Source organism: Kryptolebias marmoratus, linkage group LG4 (genome assembly GCF_001649575.2).
Source record: "Kryptolebias marmoratus isolate JLee-2015 linkage group LG4, ASM164957v2, whole genome shotgun sequence".
NCBI classification, from domain to species: Eukaryota; Metazoa; Chordata; class Actinopteri; order Cyprinodontiformes; family Rivulidae; genus Kryptolebias; species Kryptolebias marmoratus.
Window position 1 is genome coordinate 24,620,170 of NC_051433.1, and position 18,445 is coordinate 24,638,614.

General features: G+C 40.2%; 1 protein-coding gene across 3 annotated transcripts in view; it reads right to left on the bottom strand.

Moving 5' to 3' along the window:
• Positions 1-18,445, bottom strand: part of pdzrn3b (PDZ domain containing RING finger 3b) — a 118,224-nt gene that overhangs the window by 88,089 nt on the left and 11,690 nt on the right. Inside the window, exons 2-3 of one of the 3 annotated variants that reach the window (XM_017426971.3) lie at positions 17,692-17,778; positions 15,785-15,892 (exon numbers count right to left, since the gene is read on the bottom strand). The exons of 1 other annotated variant lie outside the window; for it this stretch is intronic. In XM_017426971.3, coding sequence (XP_017282460.1) covers positions 15,785-15,892; positions 17,692-17,778 — 195 coding nt within the window. The remainder of the gene's footprint in view (positions 1-15,784; positions 15,893-17,691; positions 17,779-18,445) is intronic. One more of the 3 variants, XM_017426972.3, reaches the window with a different exon arrangement.

Below are 18,445 nucleotides of genomic sequence, written 5' to 3' on the forward strand. Positions count from 1 at the left end.
AATCATCAAAATTAAATGAAATAAACATTTGAAATATATGAGTTTGTATGTAATGTATGAATATAATATACAAGTTTCACTTTTTAAATGGAATTACTGAAATCAATCTACTTTTTCATGATATTCTAATTTTATGACCAGCACCTGTATAAGACTTAAAAATTACACTTTATATCATATTTAGTGAATAAAATATAGCGTAAAACTATTGTACTGTGGAAGCGGTTCAAGAAAACGGATGGATGAATTACACGCTTTAGCCTTTTGTTCAGCCGACTGCATCTTAACTATTTTGGAGTTAGACTGGTTAAACGGACTTGTGCTGTTGGATTATGTGAGTGAACAGTTGTAGGTTTTGCTGCTTGTTAAAGGAACAACAGTCAGAGGACCAAGGTCTATAGTGTTAAAATAAACATTAATACAGTAACTAAATGAGGATTATAAATATTATACATCGCAATAAAGCCCCAATATTTCTCAATGTTAGTTTTTGCTCATATCGCCCAGCCCTGACAAAGAATCCTTTGTACCGTATTTTCTGCACCATAGGGCACACTGGATTATAAGAAACACTATCAATAAATGGTTCCTTTTTCGAACTTTTGTCATATATAAAGTGCACCGGACTATAAGGTGCATCATCGCGCACCTCCCAATTTTTGTAACTTCACACGGACAGTGCTCACTGCTCTCCATTCAAAATGGACGATTTCAGTGCTCTAGCGGAGCTGGTTCCCCTGTATCAGCATTTATATGATCCCTCTATGAGCGATCACAAAGATAATCAGACTGTTCAAAACTCACGAAAGGATACCGCACCGACATAAGCGACAAGTATAAACGCCTACACCGCATGCCATGCGCTCTTAAGTCGACATTTAAGAGCTCGACTATAACTGAGCCTTAATGCTGCAAGCGGTGGGGCTTTGTAGTTTACCAAAGTCGTACTAAAACATTACGACTTCTTACATATATAAGGTGCTCCAGGTTATAAGGCGCATTGTCGTTTTTTGAGAAAATTGAAGGCTTTTAAGTGTGCCTTATAGTCCGGAAAATACGGTAGACTTCCCAGATTCGATCCTTCTAGCTTCCGACTGTTTGGAAGGAATCAAACTCCTTCCGCTGCCATGTAACCGGGGTGAGGTGACAGTTAGATAAAAGGAGTGTGGGACGTGAAGCCCTCCACCCTCCCTCCCCTCTGAAGTATGAAGCTGTGTTCAAATTAGTGGCGAACATCCAGCTTAAAGTCTGATTACCCCCAGCCCGCTCCGAAGCCTCAGTGAGTGGAGTCAGACGAAGGTCACAGATAAAAGCGGTGTTTGATCAGAGCTTTGTTCGCCTACCCTGAATGTATGCGCGTACATAAATATTGACTGGATTTTCGAGGGTGGTGTGGGGAGAGAGAGAGAGAGAGAGAGAAGAAGAGAGGGGGAGATAGTGCGAAGGAGTAGGAGAGAGAGAGAGAGAGAGAGAGAGAGAGAGAGAGAGAGGTGGTCAAGGCTCATCCTCCAGGCTTTGAGCAGTGTTTGATGAGTGTTGACTTTTAACACTCGGCGAATCAAACTGCTCATCAGAGAAATCTGGTGGTAATGAACTGCGTTCGCCCACTTGGCTGTTACATGCTCGTGGCTGCAAGGCGGGAAATGGAATTCCTCCTTTCCCGTACGCTTCCACACGGACAGTGATCTATGAGAAAGCCATTTGTCTAGACACATTTCGAATAAGCCTTCAAATGGTTGGCTCAAGCGAGGATTTGTATATTTGTCTAAAAATCTGCCTGATGACTGCCTGACAAATGAAGTTGAGTAAACAAACGGGAGCGTGGATGAAGGCGAGCCTGTGAGCTGATGTTGGAAATTTCGGCGGGGCAAGAACTCTGGAGGACAGCAGGGAGAAAAAAAAAAGTCTATTGTTAGTCTGGCTCAGCCACTCTGCAGGGGTAAATCTTTCAGTAAAGGTCACAAAGTGCAGCACATTTGGTTTAGATCAATGAGGCCATGACCCACACCAGGTTTATTTGGACCTTTGCACTAAAATAATCACAGCACTCCCACTTCTGCCGTGACAGACGTTAGCAGTCTGGAACTACTTCGCTTTTTGAAGCCGTTTACCTGAGAAACAGATTGCAGGGAGCTCGCCGCTGCCACGAATATTTCCTAATTATAGTTTGAATTATGAGAGTCGTGGAGTGGGGCTTCTTACAGGAGAAGTGCTTTTCTGTTGGAAACAGAGTATGAATGTTTGTCTTTGTGGTTTGTCTGCAGGACTGAGCTGGCTCTTTGGAAGTAAGGGACTGGGAGGAGGTCCAGATGAGACAGAGAAGCTTTTCTTTTCTTTTTTTTTTTCTTCTTATTCTTTACCCTCAGACAGACATGCGGCTCTTATTTTTATAGCAATTTCAGCACACGGCGATAATGTTTTAAGAGACCACAAGAATCAGATCGAGTTAATTAAAGAAAACACCACGACCGGCGAAAGTTCGGCGGAGGAAACTGAACGTTCAGGAGTTTGCTCTGGGTGGCCGGCCGACTGGCTCCGTGTTGTACAAGACTCACGTCTGGCTGAGCAGCAGATTCGAACAACAGCAAGTCAAACTCTCCAGAAATCGAATAAAGGCCTTTTCTTGATGTGCCACGGGACAGCTGTGAAAGGGTTTACAATTCTTTGGCTCCAGTTCAAGGAATTTAAACTGCAAAGCACAACACACCCGCTTTACCTGAGATACCCTATTAAAAAACACAAGTTAAGTTTAGAACAGCACCTCTGTAACAAAGAGAACACTAACATAGGCCAAGTCTAAAATGAATAAATGTTTGGGGTTTTTTTGTTTTTGTTTTTTATTTACAAAAAATAAGGTATTTTTTCTGTCTATGCCAGCAGCCCAAAAATAAAGGGCCTTGTGTATGATCCGGTGTGCGCTGGAAGCTGAGCCTCAGCAGTTGACATGCCTCTGCTGAGAGACAGCAGCTGTTGGCCTGATATGGCATGGCTACAGAGCAAAGGGGCCGCAGTGGTAAAACAGGATCTCATTTGCTCCAATAATTACCAAAAGAATTTTCCTGATGATCCTCGATGAAACTCGGGTGAGATTCCTGTTCTCACTTTTGCACATTCGGCTAATATTAAAGGCTACCGCAACTGAGCGCTGCCTTTCGCTTTCACTGTGGCCCAACTCTGCTTTTATCTACATCAGTCCTGCTTCAGCTGGCTGGATTCCTGAGCTCTCATATTTTCCATGTTGTGTTTTGTTCCGTTATCACCAAAAGTGCATGTCCTGGCAGAAGAAGGCCTTATGAGGCCATGCGATATGGAAGCAAAAGATAAACAAAAATCTGCTGTAAATCTGGGTTGTGTCTGAGTGACGGTGGCAGCCTGGTGCTTGGCAGATTAACGTGCACTGACAAAAAGAGCTCCGCTGCAGGATGCATTCAATCGAAAGATCAATGAACTAGCATTCTTTGAAGGATTTGAATATCATCTGCTGCCTTTTATGCCAAACTTTTAAACTAAAATGACAGAATTATAGCCATTTTGGTCAAACCTTGTAAATGACATTAAGCACAATTTCATGCGAAACTGAGAGATCTCGCAAGACATCTCAATGTTCAGAGAATGCATTGAGGACTACAAAGTACAACCCTTGAACGGATTTATTTCGGGTTACACTCAGCAACTTAGGAAACAACAGATAAAAAAATAAACCCTGCCTTTATTACTTTAAAACAATTTTCTTTATTTCCTTTTAGGACTCGGAGGCAGCGTTCTATTGTAGGTAAACCATTGTAGCAGAAGATAATATGAAAACAGCAGTGACAAAAGACTTAATTTCCTTGTACTTGTAAGCCAAAGGCAGAGGGGCTTATGGTGTTATATGCATTATATTAAAAAAAGACCATAATGGACTTTCAAAGGTCCATTGTCTAGCTGGGACAGGCATGACGTTTGAGACATCAGACATTATACTGAGCTTCTTTTTTCTCTCTTCTGGCTTGCTTTGAGACTACTGTTTTCACAAGTTGGCAAAGAGAAAAGGCATATTCTCTTTAAAGTTAGCTGAGAACCTTTTACTCAGGGTGATATCCTTTACCACCTGCACATATCAATCACACCGTGGCTTCGTATGAATGCTGAGGGGGAAAAAAACCAAAGCAAAAAATGGGTTTGGTTCTTGGTCCAAAATGACTGCCACTGCTCCTCTACTGGAATTTAAAGAAATGCTTAATATTTTGCTAAGACTCTAATCAAAGCAGCTCTCTGTTAGGGACAAGTAAAGGTATCCCTACTGACACCTTGGCATTGGCTTTGGCACGGGGCTCTGTCCACTCAGCCGGTGGTCCTGGATTCCTCCTGAATTTGCCATTTATTTTCTCTGCCTGAGCACTATCAAATATCTGAATCTACAGAAATTGTACAAACTCAGCTTATTTAACCAGAGGTTCAAGGTGTACCGTATGATGATAGATTCGATGGAATCTATCATCATGGACTGAACCACTATTCAGGAGACTGGTTATTCAAAATTGTACATGCTCCTTTTAAATAATTTTTCTCAAATATTTACGAAAGAGAGGAAAAAAAAAAAAAGAGTTTCTTTTACATGTCGGTGGTCCAGAACAAGTGGGATTTATTACTGTATAAGCACAGGTGGAATGAGAGTTCAGAGAAGTGCAGGTTTGCAGACAAGCACACCTGTATTTTCTCAGAAAAGGAAGAGAATGAGAAACAGTATCATGTACTTCCAACACAGAAAAACTCCTTTACTGAAGGGAAGAAATAAAAGATGTAAGCTGGAATGTCTGAGGGTGGCGCCTGAAGTACATTGCTCTCTTTTTTTTAACCCCCACCCCCCAAAAAAGCTTGCTCAATGAGCCAGCTCTAACCATTCTTACAGGTTCTTTGTCAAAAAGGAAAGAGGAAATCTTGAATGATACAGAGAGGTAACACTTGAAAAGGAACATCTCTCTCAAGGCAACAAGAGGGAGGTCAGAAAAAAAAGTGGTGTAACAGAGACAAGAGAGGCACGCTGATGAACTGCGTATCCTATTTGCACATATTTGCATGAGAAAAGGCAGCGAAGGAGCCACCAGTTCAACAAATTGGCTGCTGAATGGACGGGATTTTTCGAGCATCTCTTGAGAGGCCGAGGGAAGAAGGGGAGCACTGCAGACTCTGAAGTGGAGCGTGTTGTCAGGATTAGTTGATAGAGAGAGGAGCAAACATTTTGATAGGGGGTGCCAGGCCCGCGCTGCTGGAAGCCACGTCCCGATGATGGTTGTTGCACTGCACCAAACTAGTAATGACTCGCAGCGAACACCTTTCCCCGTTTAGAGACAGATGAAGTTGAAAGCGAGCAGGTGGGCTGTTCATCTTGCACCGCAGGAATACTGTACATCAATATGTTGAGTCATGGGACAAGTGCAAATGATTTTTCAAGTCAGTGTGTATGGATGGCTTCCAATTAGCCCAGATATTACTGAACATCTGTCATTTACAGAAGGGACAATTATGTCTTGTGAAGTCAATCTGTTGGGTCCTAATGGAGCCTCAGTAAATGAAACCTAACATCTGCTGGCAGCAGAATCAGCCGAGGCCACAGTGCTGCAGTCTGTGTTCCCTGATTAGGAAGTTTTAAACTTGCTCTGAGGCTCAGTAGTGACTCAGTAACAGGGCTGCACCAAACCTTATCATCCACAATCAAACCGATGTAGGTTTTTGCATGATTAAAAAAAAAAAAAGAGTCATATTTAGGGTTGCACAATATATCATGAATTTACTGTCATCACAACATCAATACCTCAAAATACTGCTTGAACTGCAATAAATCATAAATCAATATATTTCAAGTAGCATGCATTCATATTCTCCAAATAATATATCTGGTCAATCCAACAGACTCTCACTGGCTTTGATGCCCACACCTGGTTTAGGTGACAGTGATGACAAGTGTGGAATGAGGAAAATATTGGTTTATTGCAGTCGATTTCACAATATTAAGCAATAACTTCACACATCGAAAGTTTTCACCAATATTATGCAGCCCTAGTCATATGGCAATATCAGTGATATGACAACATGACACATTTACATTCAAAGGACGCACATCAGTTTGAGACTGGGTCTATGGATGTGGATTTCAAGCAAAAACATTCTTTGAGTTTGTAATTATTCCATTTTCCTTTGAATATTTGACGTATTCTGGCAGTAAGGCTGAGCTTAACATGAGATGCTGGAATGCTTTGAGTTTTCTAGTCTTTTTTTCCCTAGGAGGTGGGAGGGTTAGCAGTAGGTGTGTCAAAAACAGCATCTGAATCATCACCATCAGGAAACAACTTGGCGTGTCACTACCAGGTACTGGTTTATAAAACAACACAACACAACCAGAGACCGGTTATCTTCAAATTTCCCTATTTTAACTACCCTTTGAATAAACGGAAATCATTTCCTATCCCTGGTTAGGTCCACATTGCATGCTAACGCCTGAAACAGCGCACCAAGTGAGAAGTATGTTTGTGCACCATTTCAAACAGTGTATCAGCCAGTGCACACATTAGATGATTTGATCAGATCCAGCAGCGAAACAGAAATATGTCCACCTCAACCTTATGGCTGATATTCAGCGCCAAGAACGAGAAGTTCTCTGCTGTCATGTCGGGATTGTGTGCCATCACAACAATAAAAAGTAAACAATTAAGCAGGAGTCTTGCTTCATATGAAGTCATGAAGTGGGCTCTCATTCACGTGGCTGAGTGACAAAAATTGAGAGCTGAAAAGTGGGCGGGAAGAAACTTGTAGGAGGAGGGAGGAGCTTTCTGGGAGTTCTGAGCCAAGTGTCTCGTGGACGATGAAAGGTGTGTGGGAAAACAAACGTCTCACAACCACGTGACAGAGAACAGTCTTCTTGACTTCTTATGGAGTATGACGGAGCCTTTAGGGTTACAGAAGCATGGTTAGACAATTTTATACATAAAATTGGAAGCTACTTCTACAAGTTAAAAATGGTTCGGCTGCAAGAAAACAGACCAACAAACACAGCATCTCATAAGATGTGCAGGAAAACTGTTACCTGTAGAGGCAGAAACAAAGTAGTCTAATTGTGAACAAATGACTCAAAGCATTGCTGCATTAATCACTATAGGTGCAAATCAAATGATAGAAAGACTGGGTGGTTTTCTGAACATTATTAACATCATCGTTATTGTCATTATCATTATTGTTGTCACTCAGAAAAATAAAGAGCCTTTCCAAATGTCCATGATTAACAGTTCGTTGATATTAAAGTCATGCTGAGCTCTGGGAAGAGAAAAAAATCCACTTTATCATGCCTCTGAAGCAGCACTGTAGTGGTTCCATATGAAAGGAAGACAGGCATACTCCAGCGATTTGATTGATGAGTAAAATATGTAGTCTATAATCTGCTGTAAGACCAATGTTGGATCACACAGTGCCACACAAACCATGCTTAAATTACTGTCAGCATATAGCAATGTCCACAGAAACAGATACACGTGTCACGGTGTTTGCTGCCAACAAGCAAGACGTGGATTTGGCGTAGTGAAACAGGAAAGTCCCTCTGTGTGTCATCATACTGTTGGAAACGCTCATAAAACACTCTCACGAGGATTTAATTGTTGTGTCGGCCGAGCTACAACTGCAGGCATTGTTCAGCTGAGGTTTTATTTGAACAAATGTTAAAAAGAAAATTTTAAACTTCAACAGAACCACGTGCGTGTCAACATCTTGCAACTTATATTTAGGTTGGCAGCTAGTTTCGCTACTTAAGTGATTTCCCCACATGGACTATTCCCTAACTCAACACTACCATTTTAGGTTTTTGTTTGCCTAAATGCCCCCATTTTTCAGCTCCAAGTAGAATATACTACCTCCGCGGAGACCTTACGTTAAAGACTCTTAGACAGCTAGTGGTGCATGTTACTGTTATAAGTTATTTCTACATTTAGTTCCTAAAGTTAACAGAAATGAGTGAAATAAATCTTGGGCTCTTCTGCAGCAAAAGTAAATCTGAAAGATTTACAACTTCTTAAATTTAGTAACAACAATTTAAGTGTGGTTTACACAGTAAGGCATGAATGTGGTGAAAACTGTCACTGCTTGAATGAAGCTGATTCCTCCAAGCCTTTGTCACTATTTTCCATTGTGGTTGTGTTTGCTTGTAGGATTTGTGCTCTGATCATCTCAAGTATTCATATTTTTAATCAACCACTACTGAAACAACACAGAATTCTGTGTATGTGTGTGTCTGTGTATTAGCAAAACATCTCATGAACCACTGGGCAGTTTTAAGTGCAACTTTCAGGAACTATTCATTGGATACACATCACCTCATCACCTTTTAAAACCAACTCAATGTAACATGGCTATCAAAATCACAAAAATAATTGTAACTCCATCAATTTTACAGCTACTGGGCTAAAAGTTTGTGCGGCTGTAGCTGAGTGTCATGCCCAACACATTCTCCAAGTGCTACTCATTGGACATTTGCTTAAAACTTTGGCATTAAGTAATCATTGAATATACATCTAAAACATTAGACTCTACAGCTAATCAACCTTAGCCAAACTTTGAGCGTGACATCTCATGATGTTGTATGAAACCGTTATGTTGGCTTCAAAAAATGACCAAAATGGCTACAACTGTCATTCCTCAACATGAGACGATTTCACTTTAAAACTCTGACATGAAAGGCGGTGGGGTGATATGCCTTCCCTCCAGGGATTCTGGGAATTTCATTTGTGCTCTTTTGGTGCAATTACAGGAGAAAACAGGACAAGACTGCAGTATTTATGCACACACTGTGTGAAGATTAATTGTGTATAACAAATGGAAATAAATTTGGTAGGAAAAGTTTTTTTTTATAATGAATATATACAAAAAGGTGGAAGAATGAATTTGTGACGAACCTGTTCTTAAATTCCTAAGAATAATGGTTGTTGTTGAGCTCATTTCAAGTACAATGTAGTCAGGAACTTTAAAGTTGAGTTCACATTTACAGCCTTTTTAAAAGCAGCATAATCGGATGTTTTTTCCTGCAGTAATCATTGTGACTTTGTGCCTGCTTGCACAAAGTCACAATAATTACAGTTTTCTCAATCAGCTTTGCCTAACTTCTGCGGCATTTCTGATGTTGTGAAAATGTTGTGCAAATACTTAAACTGATTATACATGAGACTGTTACATGCCTGCTAAGATAATCCATGTCCTGCTAGCCCTAGAGAGACTGAGGGAGAATGGGTGGTGATTACCATGCAAGAGCTATGATGCATTTCTGAGAGGCACTGGAAGGAAACGATGGGACATTACAGTACAACTAAGGGTCTGTTAATCAGCCTATTAAGGTTTAATTGAGGGTAGTTAATTAGGAGACGGTGGGCAGTCTGTGCTTGGGGGTCAGGGGCCGACATGAGAAGAGGCCACCTGAGAAGACTGTTGCTGATCCACTGGCCGGTGATTGAGTGGCAGGAAAATTGGTCTTAATTATACCTGTCTATTTTTGCCTGTTTTAAACCTTTTAGGAGCCATAAATCAACCACCCCCCGCCCAGGTCCAATGAACAAGAAGCCAACTGGGACTGCTGGAGCAGAGCAAACACATTTACAGTACACCCAGACTGTATGTCTCCACAAAAATCATCAAGAGACGGCTTCGCCTTTGAGGATGCAGGCTATTTAAGCTGAGTGGAAAACACAATAAAGAAATAGAAAAACACAGACAAAAGCAGCCTTCTGACTGAGGTAATGCATAAGCTCACCTCACACCATCTCCACTCTGAAATGACTCCACATCTTATCCCCCACCCCACCCTCACATATGGAGTAGTGGAAAACAAAGATGTGCTTGTCCTCGCTTCTTAAAGCCAGCTCTGCATAGGGCAGTGGCTACCACCAGAAGCTGATTATGGACTCTTTAAAGTTAGATTTGATTTAATGTCCGGCTCCTGCCTCAGCTGGACCACGGGGTACAGGAATGTGGTTCGCTGCTAGGACTGGCCCACTTAGCCTGGGGTGGATTCATCCTGTCTAGGGGCCAGTCATGAGCAACAGAGCAGGGCCACATTTGCTTCTCCCATCTGGGGAATAAACACACTGCATACACAGGGGCCAAAATCCAATAAAGAGCCTGACAAAGGCCTGTTTCTTCCCTCAGAATGCCAAACAACATGTGATCCCCCTTAGGGAAATAACTCCTATGTCTGTTCCCCAAAGCTCCCTGCAACAGAAATAACGCCCGGGGAACTTTTGGCACATGTCTTGCTGAGGATGCCATGTGCTCTGACAACATATTAGTGTCAATTTGATCAGGCAAATTTGTTCTACTGTACAGCTGAGATTTGTTTCTTACAAACTGATGGCACGCTTAACAATTCTTTAGACAGAAAAGAACTGGTTAAAAGAATTATAATACAGAAGAATGTAGACATGCTTCAAATGTTCCTAAATGATACCATACATCAGTTTTGTACAATGTGCTGTAAAATAGGCCTATAAAAAGAATATAAAATATATAAACAGTTTTACTGTCTTGACAATGTGAACAAACAAACAAAATTATCTAGGGAAACAAATAAATGAAACTTGGATTCCGGCACTGTTGCTAACAAGGGCACCAAAAAGGGATAATAGTTCAGAGACATCAGACACAGCTCCAATATTTCCCTTTTCTATTTGTCAGTAAGTGCTATAAAGTTGGCTTTTGTGCTGCCTTTGACCCAGTAACTTGATTATTAAGGAGCTGTAGGGAGGTGCCAGGTGTTTAGCGCTTCCCTGCGTGTAACTTTGAAGTTCAAACACCAAGTGATATCTGACAAGATGTGCTTTTGGAGGGGACCAGTTCTCAATCCTCACAACCATTTGAGTTAGTTGGCCTTTTTTATGTTTTCACACTGGCATTACTGTGGCTATTCATTGTCCTTAGTACTTTGATCAAGTTTTTTTCAGTTCCTGCTTCAGAGTAAGCACTCAATAAGGACTGTCGAGTGACATAAGGAGATGTGATTGGTTCATGCATTGAATGGCAGCACCCACAATATCAAAATCACTTTTGCATAGCCAAAATAGAAGCTACTTAACTGTTGTCGTTATTTGTCATAATGTGCTTGATGTATTTTATGACTCTTGGCTTCTTCTTTTACGTGTTTACAGCATTCTTTAAAACTGCATTTTAAAATTAAACCAAAGGCCCATAACACACACAACTCCAACTATGGCGACCTCCATTGTTGTTCATGACGAAAATCACTTGCATGAGTGATGTGGCTGCTCGGACTGTTGGCCAAGCTTTACGCAATTTCAGCATTCCCCTAGTGATGCAAAAGCAAACACGTAGGTCCTTACAACTGCTCCATTGTGGTAATAACAGTTTTTTATAGTCGTCAAGGAGTCCTTATAACTGTTTAGTCCTAAAATGGCAGTTTACTATGTTTGCTAGACTTCTTTAGTTACTGTTAATTATTTAGGTATTTAAGATCTGCAGAGCAGTAGTTTGAGCCATAAGGCAAAAAAATATATATGTATATATTTATACTATTGACTAGCATAAACAGAGGTAAGATTATGGAAACAGGTTGTGTCAAACCCAATAAAGTTGATGCAGGCATGTTAGAGTTGGTGCCCCATTACAATTTATATTACTCATAAAAAAAACTGTATTCAGAGCATTCCATTTTGCATTTCAAACTGTGAATCCTGGCATTTTCTCACCACATTTCCCCTGCCTCACCTTCAACTCATCTACTACTTTAGTTGTAAACGATTGCTTACCCAGTTTGTATAATCTGTAACAACGCTGCGCAACACAAAAACTGCTTGCTATTAAGTCACAATGTCCACACATTGCTGTATGGACAAGATGACACAGAAGGAGAATTCTGTTTTATTGAACAGTTCTTTCTAACCTCCGTTACTCCAATTTATCTGACATTTGCTTTATTGGTTTACATAAACATTGTTGAAGCTAGAACACTTTCCCGCTGGCTGTCTCTAAATACTCATAGAGAACTGGCACGTCCCAGTGTACATTTATTTTAAAGTGGCTGTTATTGTTCAACCTCTGTGACTTAAGAATGTTTGCTGAGGATTTACAAGGTGACATTTACAACAGCAGCACAGGCACCTTTGTTCTCTTGCCATATTCACACTTAGAAGGCCTCATGGAGATGATCCCCTTCATTCTGAGAGCTCAGGTAAAGATATTCCGGACAGTGATATCGACAGACTGTGATAGACTGGCGACTCGCCCTGGTAGTACCCCACTTCTCACCCAGTGATCGCTAATGATGCACCAGATCCCCCTGACTTTGTGCAGGATCGAATGGCTATAGAAAATGAATGAATGGATAGGTGGACAATACTGGTTGAGGCATCTTGCACAAGTAGGCTTGAACAACGTGGAGGAAACATTTCTGAGCTCCAGGATCGCTCAGTGTGAAGATGTGTTGAGAACAAAACGGTGAGCTTTTATTTACATGGCAAACAAATGATAAGAAAATAAAACCAGCTCTATCTACAGAGCAGAGCAGAATCACAGTCTATTTATGAAATTGTGGAGTAAACATTGGCAAATCCTGACCGGAGTGATGTGATTTTCTTTTCATTAGGATGTCGAGGTAAGAGGGAAAGCAAACACAGCTCAAGATTTTATGAGGAAAAATGTCCGTATGAACAATAAGGTATTCATGTTCTGATTCATACCAGCCTGTAGCTCAGTAAGAGGACAGCCATCTGCTATCATACTCCCCCACTAAGAGCCTGTTATAGAAGGACAAGCCGTGGATCATCACGTCCATGTTAGATCCATATAGACTTACTGGAACTAACACCTCCACTACAAGAAGAGAATACGGCTCTGAGGCTGTTGACAGAGCTGCGGTTGTCTGCCTCCTCAAGTGAATGAACATTCCACTGATCCCTGTACTGTGGGTGTCTTTTCATACAGCACTTGATCCCTATAATGGGGTTCTGCCATGTCTTGAACTGGTGTCAAAAGTGTTAACTTTTGTATGCGTAAAGCAGATTTTATTGGAAAAAGCTGGTGGCGAAGCTGGAGTGAAAATCTTGCATGCTTTTTTTTTTAAGCCTAATAATCAATAATTCTGTTTCTAAGAATGTACCAAATCTCAGTGCAGGATAAAAAGGGTCATGTGTTACACTTAAAACTAAAATATCACCATCGGACCCTTTAACCTTTTTTATCACTGTTTCAGTTCTTCAGCTGTTAACTTGCTTTTAGCAGCCTTGTTTGTAGTTGTAGACAGCAGATGTTTACGCCAGAGAAAACCTGTGAATTGATAATGAACATAGGAGACCATTTAGAACCAGATGGAAGAGCTAAAATAAAGTGAAACACAGACTTACATTCTTGAAAGGGTGGTTATAAACATGACCCCAAATGAAAGCTAACACTTCACAGGGTCTACCAGATATAGAAACATGATGAGGTGACAAAGCATCACAACAATGTCTTCAGTCTATCTTTAAGCTAATGGAATTCAGTAGAATGAAAAAAAGAAAACTTTAGTAAACAATCATCGAACTGAACAATAATAAAAATGAATGTCAATTGTATCAACAACCTGTACTTTAAATTTAGATGTAATTAAGAGGTTTGAGATGTGAAGGTGCTATTAGCCAACTATCAGAAACAGGCTGATTTAAAAAGTTTTATTTATTATTCTTAAATATGAAGTTTGTTCTAATGTGCTCATGTCATCATATGATCATTAGCTAGTTTCATGCCATCTGATCAATGTGTTGGTGAAGCTTTGAAAATATTTTTTACAATTAAGGAAATATTAGTCTAAAAAAGGGCATTCACAGTTCAGAATTGAGAAAGCTCATCTTGCTAGGATTACCATGTCCTGGATGGATGAGAGTCTATGCCAGCACCAAAAATAAAGTGCTTTGTCAAACTCACTGAGGTTTCTGGATCTGACATCTAATCAACTTCAAAAGGATATATTTTCTGAGTACCGATTCACTGAGTAGAAATACACTGTGCTACCGTTACTGAGTAATAACACACTTTTAGGTGTCTGAGAATACATACTTCTTGTGAGATAAGATTAGAAACCAGGTTTAAAGGCCTCTGCATTCCTAATGTGCCTTGTCCCACATAGAATGCTAAATAGGACACAGTTGCAGGCTGTTGGTTTCAGTCCACGACTTTCAAAACATGAACATGAAACTACCTTTAGGCGTTTGGGATTCATTTTCTTTGACTCAGATCTGCAAACCACAAACTCCTGAGACACAACCACCTGGGCTTAGAGATGCAACCTACACAACTGCAAATGAAGTTATGACACTGCATTTTTAATAAAGAGCTGAAAACCCATAATGTGGAACGTTTCTGCTTTAACCAGTCAACAAACTAGAAGTCTCAGAAATATGAACCTTTTCCACTATTAGGTTTCACCCACCAATAAAAAGAACCAATGTGGAATATAAGCTCTGAGCTTTCTGTGTATTTTCCATTTCAGTGGATAAATGATTTATTTTGCTGGGCTTTTTAATAACCCCTAACCTCCAGAAAGGAAAGGAACACTTAACATGGTGTTTTGCTACCTCCTCAGGCTCTTCACATTCTCTCTACAATGGAGGTCTCCTCCACCAGAGGGGTTTTGTGACTTTGCCAACAATACATGGAAAAACAAGACGAACGCAACTGCAGCATCATCTTACAGCAAAATCTGCATGCTCTTTACCTGTGTCCAGTAAAGAGATAAATGGTTATATCAGCTTAAAATTCTACACAAGCCTCTAAGTAACTAAACATAGCAACATCTGGGCTATTAACATACTGACACGTGAACAGATGAGCACAAACTCATAAAAACAAAACAGTAAACATGGATGGAAAATCTAAACACACATACTATTGACATATGAGCTAATATCTTATCAGCTTGCATTGTTGGTTCTTTCCAACAATAAACAGATCATGTATTACTTATGGTGTTGCTCAATGTACAGCCACGTTAGTTAGAGTCGTGGCATGAGGCCTGAGCCAGAGAAACTGTGGCATTTTCTTGCATGTAATTCAGCTGGATGAACAACAGGACAAAAGTGAACAACACAGTCCAGATGTTCTCTTTTCTTGTAAACACTCCCCACAAATGTCTCTGTGAGCAGTGCACTGTTCACAACGCTCTGGGGCAAATTCACTGAGGTTTGACAATAAAGCCTGCGACAAACCATATTTGTCATCTTGTGGCATGCGGTACTACACATTTGTAATCCACATAAACCCCTCGTTTCAAAGCAGGCATTGTGCAGAATTGTAGTTGTGTTCTAAAAGCAGCCTTTGTGATGTGGACTTGTTCAAATCATCCTTCAAGCTGACCTCAGGGTGAGTTGGCCTTTCCACACAAGATTCTGTTTAAAGGCAAGAGGAGGATGCAACACGGCAGCTCTGTCATAAGAGATTTGCTGGGTAGGAAGCAAACACAAAGCTCTCTCACTCAGTGAAACCAGAGACAGAAAGCTTTGCCTCAGGTTTATCTTTGCCCATCTCCGTTGATGCCCCCACTTAACAAGGTCTTTGACTAACTGTTGATTTGTACAAGTGTATGTTGAGACGTAAGCTGTCTGCATGATTTATTTTCTGGAAACAAAATAAAACCACAAAATGCAAACCATCTTCTCAAGTGTCACATTTGATGCTCTCAGCTAGTGCTCAACAGAGCAGTGACACATTTGTGACAGACATTTACAGTACATCAACTGCTATCCCCCCCACCCTCACATCAAGCACTCCAGTGTTGGTCACATACCTCAGTTATTCTGTCGTGAATTTGAAGGCCACCCTCCTTGTCCGCTGGACCTTTCTCAACAATCTTGGATACAAAGATCCCTTCGTTTGAAGTGCTGTCATTGTCATCCTGTGGAATAGATTGCTGTCATTTTCTCAAGAAAGATATAAGTACAGTGCTTACACAACACATTCAAGGAATCCTCCAAAACTTGGTAAACTATCTTCAAAAAGTATGAATATATGTATATGTATATATATATATATATATATATTCACCCTAGAACTGGGGTGAAATAAAAGTCTCCAAATCACAGGTTAAATTGGTTTTCAAAAATATTAACCTGGCTGGCATCAGAACCAAAGTCGGTGTCAGCGAGGAGCGTTATCTACTTGGAATCTTAAACTCTGGTTAAGATAAGTAAAAAAACTCTTCTTATTTGGTTGAAATGACCTTCCTATTGAATGCAGACTTTAGAGGGAGCTTCAACATTGGATGCTTCCTTGGCCTAACAATTTGACCCCGGCCCACAAAAGGGTGTTGAAGAAGTCTGCATCAAAGAGTTGAAGCCATGACCCCAAAGTCGAAGCTAAATCTGAGTTAACAGCTTCCGCGGCACCCTCCTCACACCTGCTGAGCTCTGTAGCACAACTGCAATTTAGCCAAAGCTTTTTCTTAAATCAGAAGTTTCAATGAGACAAGAAGACCATAAAAGAAGACCATAAAAAATACATTTCTTGGTTCTCAGTTATGTACAGTACATGTATATTATTCAATGTATTATACCAATACCAAAAGCTGCAGCCTAAATACCCAGCCCAGAGACCACAGTGGATTCAGTTCCACCTACAAAGTAATACTAGTCTAACAACCAAAGGAAACACACATAACTGGAATTCTATAGAGTAAAGCCAAGAATGATCTTTGACTCTTGTTGATTCATATAGTTCTCAAATTGCTGCTGGATATTCAAATATTCACTTTACCAACATTTTTAGCTTTAATTAGTTATTTTATGCCTAAAAGTAAGATTGTGTAACATCATAATTGTGTACAGTGGAAAAGGTCGAACATAAAATCCCACGTTCCTAGTGCACAGATGAAGGTCACAAAAATACAACATGACCGCTTCCCCCAAACAGGTCCTGCTGGCTCCATTTCCCAACAACAAAATATGGAAACATTTGGTCTAGTGTTATAAAATATGTCAATGGGACAAGTTAGTGTAAAAACCAAGCCTTTGAAAAACAAATCTTTTATAGCTTTTAGTGATTAAATTTAAATTTTCCACAATACTCTATATACAGAAAAGTGTGTTAATTTGGGTTTGGAAATAACCTCTTAAAACAGTGGAGTCCAGTCCTGGTGTAACCCATACAGAGAGCATCTTTTCAACTGGACTTAAAATGCTCTATGTATTAAAGACAAAACTGTAAGGGTGTTTAGGTATTTTCAACCCTTCAGTCAGCAGAGCACGTGGCATCGTTAACGACTTTTACCCCAAAGCCTGAAGGTAGGAAACGCAGCAGTGGTTGTGAAAAGTTCAGGCAAGGATAAAAGACCCTTTTCCTCTGTGTTTACCACACCACCAAAATCCCCTCAATTAAAGACAGAACAACTGCGGCCAGCCAACCATAACTCCAGATTTAACTCTCATAAATGTAATTATAGTTGGGTTTTTTTAAAATCTAGAATACAGAATCCGCAAAACCAGACCAATATATAAACATAATAAAAGCTGATAGAGCGGTTCATTTATCCACCAACTAAAAAAAAAAAACATACTGGGTCATCTGTCTGAACTGTGTCAGTCTGTACAGAGAAGGCCTGGGGTGCTTCTAGTTTGTCGTTCATTGCTTGGTGGACATTTGACACTCGACTGATCACTGGAAAAATAAGACATCCAAAACTCTCAGCTGTCAACCTACCACGCATGGCCTTCCTCCTACGATGTTAAAACCCAGAGATCCACCCTCACGAAGAAGGACAAGTGTCACGTTTTTAGTCCGGTCTTCCTATAGACAGATAGAGGAAAGACGTGAATATAAGGCTTGCAAAAATAATGATATAAAAACAATATTCTACCATTCGTTCCAGGTGAGCGAAATCTGAAACATCTAAAACTTCACAATGAGTTGTAAAAGACAGCTCTGTGAGAAGTTCAACTAATATAAAAAGTAAAATCATATTACATTTTTTTAACTATACAAATAACTAATGAGATGACAGCTCTACAACGGCGAAATGGCTTTACCAATTTTAGAACGTTCATTGTGTTGGCAAACAAAACCAAATAAAATAAATTGGAGAATAAGTTGTACATATTCTTTTATCTTTTATAATCTTGTGTTCAACACCCAGTTGGTAGCAAACTGTCAGCTTCAGAACTGTCCAGCCTAATCCTGACAGAACTCTTCAGAAGACATCAAACGTGTAAAACCATGATAGAACTGTCTAAACTACATGGGCAAATCTCAAAGTTCTGAGGAGTCGAAGGACACGAAGCAATGAAGCTCTCTGCCTCATAAATGTCTAAAACCAGCTCTTCTGTTATTTAAAGCAGCTGCTGCACAGACTTAAGTATCACTGATACTTTCAACATCAGTGCCTCACGACTTGAGTCAAATGAAGACAAAATTAGGCACTTTTGGCTGTGTAAAAATGTACCAAAACGGTAAACTA